The 1,056-nt window shown below is 47.6% G+C and overlaps 1 protein-coding gene across 2 annotated transcripts in view; it reads right to left on the reverse strand.

Moving 5' to 3' along the window:
* Positions 1-1,056, reverse strand: part of si:ch1073-145m9.1 (uncharacterized) — a 4,655-nt gene that overhangs the window by 1,632 nt on the left and 1,967 nt on the right. For both annotated transcript variants that reach the window (XM_014033902.1, XM_014033901.1), the window contains exon 3: positions 344-456. In XM_014033902.1, coding sequence (XP_013889356.1) covers positions 344-456 — 113 coding nt within the window. The remainder of the gene's footprint in view (positions 1-343; positions 457-1,056) is intronic.

Consider the following 1,056-nt stretch of genomic DNA (forward strand, 5'->3'; position numbering starts at 1 on the left):
ATATATATATATACACAAGGAGAGGCAAGATTTGTTTAAAGATCTGAGAACTAATCAGAATTTTAAATAGATCACAACCGATGGAGAGATTTTAAACCAGGTGTGATGGGATTACGTTATCTTGTTGCAGATTAAATAAATGTGCTGGAAACATCTTGTCTGTAAAGATGCGACTGCAGGCACACTGATCCCAGCATACAGAGCGGTCCAGCAGTGTAGCTGGGTTGTAACGAAGGCATGGATCATGTTTCAATTAAAAACTGGCCTTATCTTGGCCAGATGCCTCAGAGGAAAGAAACTAGATTTATGTGACTGAGCCCTGAGTACAGGTTCTGAACGGGACCTGAAACAGGAGGCTCCACAGCATGCCTCTGCTCAGGTTGTCCACCACCACGTCCAGCCACGCCCCGAACCTGGACACCTGGTCCAACCTCCTCGCCAGCCATCCGTCCACTCCTGCACACAAAACACACAGGACCAGAACCTCAGGTCGTTCCCTTCAGAGGAACCAGCAGAGTTAAAAAAAAAACTGTCAACACAGCAGTGGAAGTGTGATGACATGGGCCTGTTTTGTTTCCACAGGATATTGTCACTTTGACAGTCCAGGCATCTGGACAGACAACTATTCTCTCTCACTAACATTTTAGATAACAGGGCGGCACGGTGGCTCAGTTGGTAGAGCTGATGCCTCTCAGCAAGGAGGTCGCCAGTTCAAATCCCGGTCCAGGGATCTTTCTGGGTAGAGTTTGCATGTTCTGTACGTGCATGCGTGGTTTCTCTCCGGGCACTCCGGCTTCATCCCACAGACCAAAACCATGACTGTTGGGTTAATTGATAACTCTAAATTGAGAGTGAATGGTTGCTTGTCTCGTTTGTCTATATGTGTCCCCGTGTGGGACTAGAGACCTGTCCAGGATGTACGCTGCCCCTCACACTGTGACTGCTGGATATGGCACCAGTGACCTTGAAAGGAAGAAATGGGTATAGATAATGGATGGATGGTTGGATGGATGGATGGATGGATGGATGGATGGATGGATGGATGGATGGATGGAT

This window comes from Austrofundulus limnaeus, unplaced genomic scaffold (assembly GCF_001266775.1).
Source record: "Austrofundulus limnaeus strain Quisiro unplaced genomic scaffold, Austrofundulus_limnaeus-1.0 Scaffold1888, whole genome shotgun sequence".
In the NCBI taxonomy this organism is placed as follows: domain Eukaryota; kingdom Metazoa; phylum Chordata; class Actinopteri; order Cyprinodontiformes; family Rivulidae; genus Austrofundulus; species Austrofundulus limnaeus.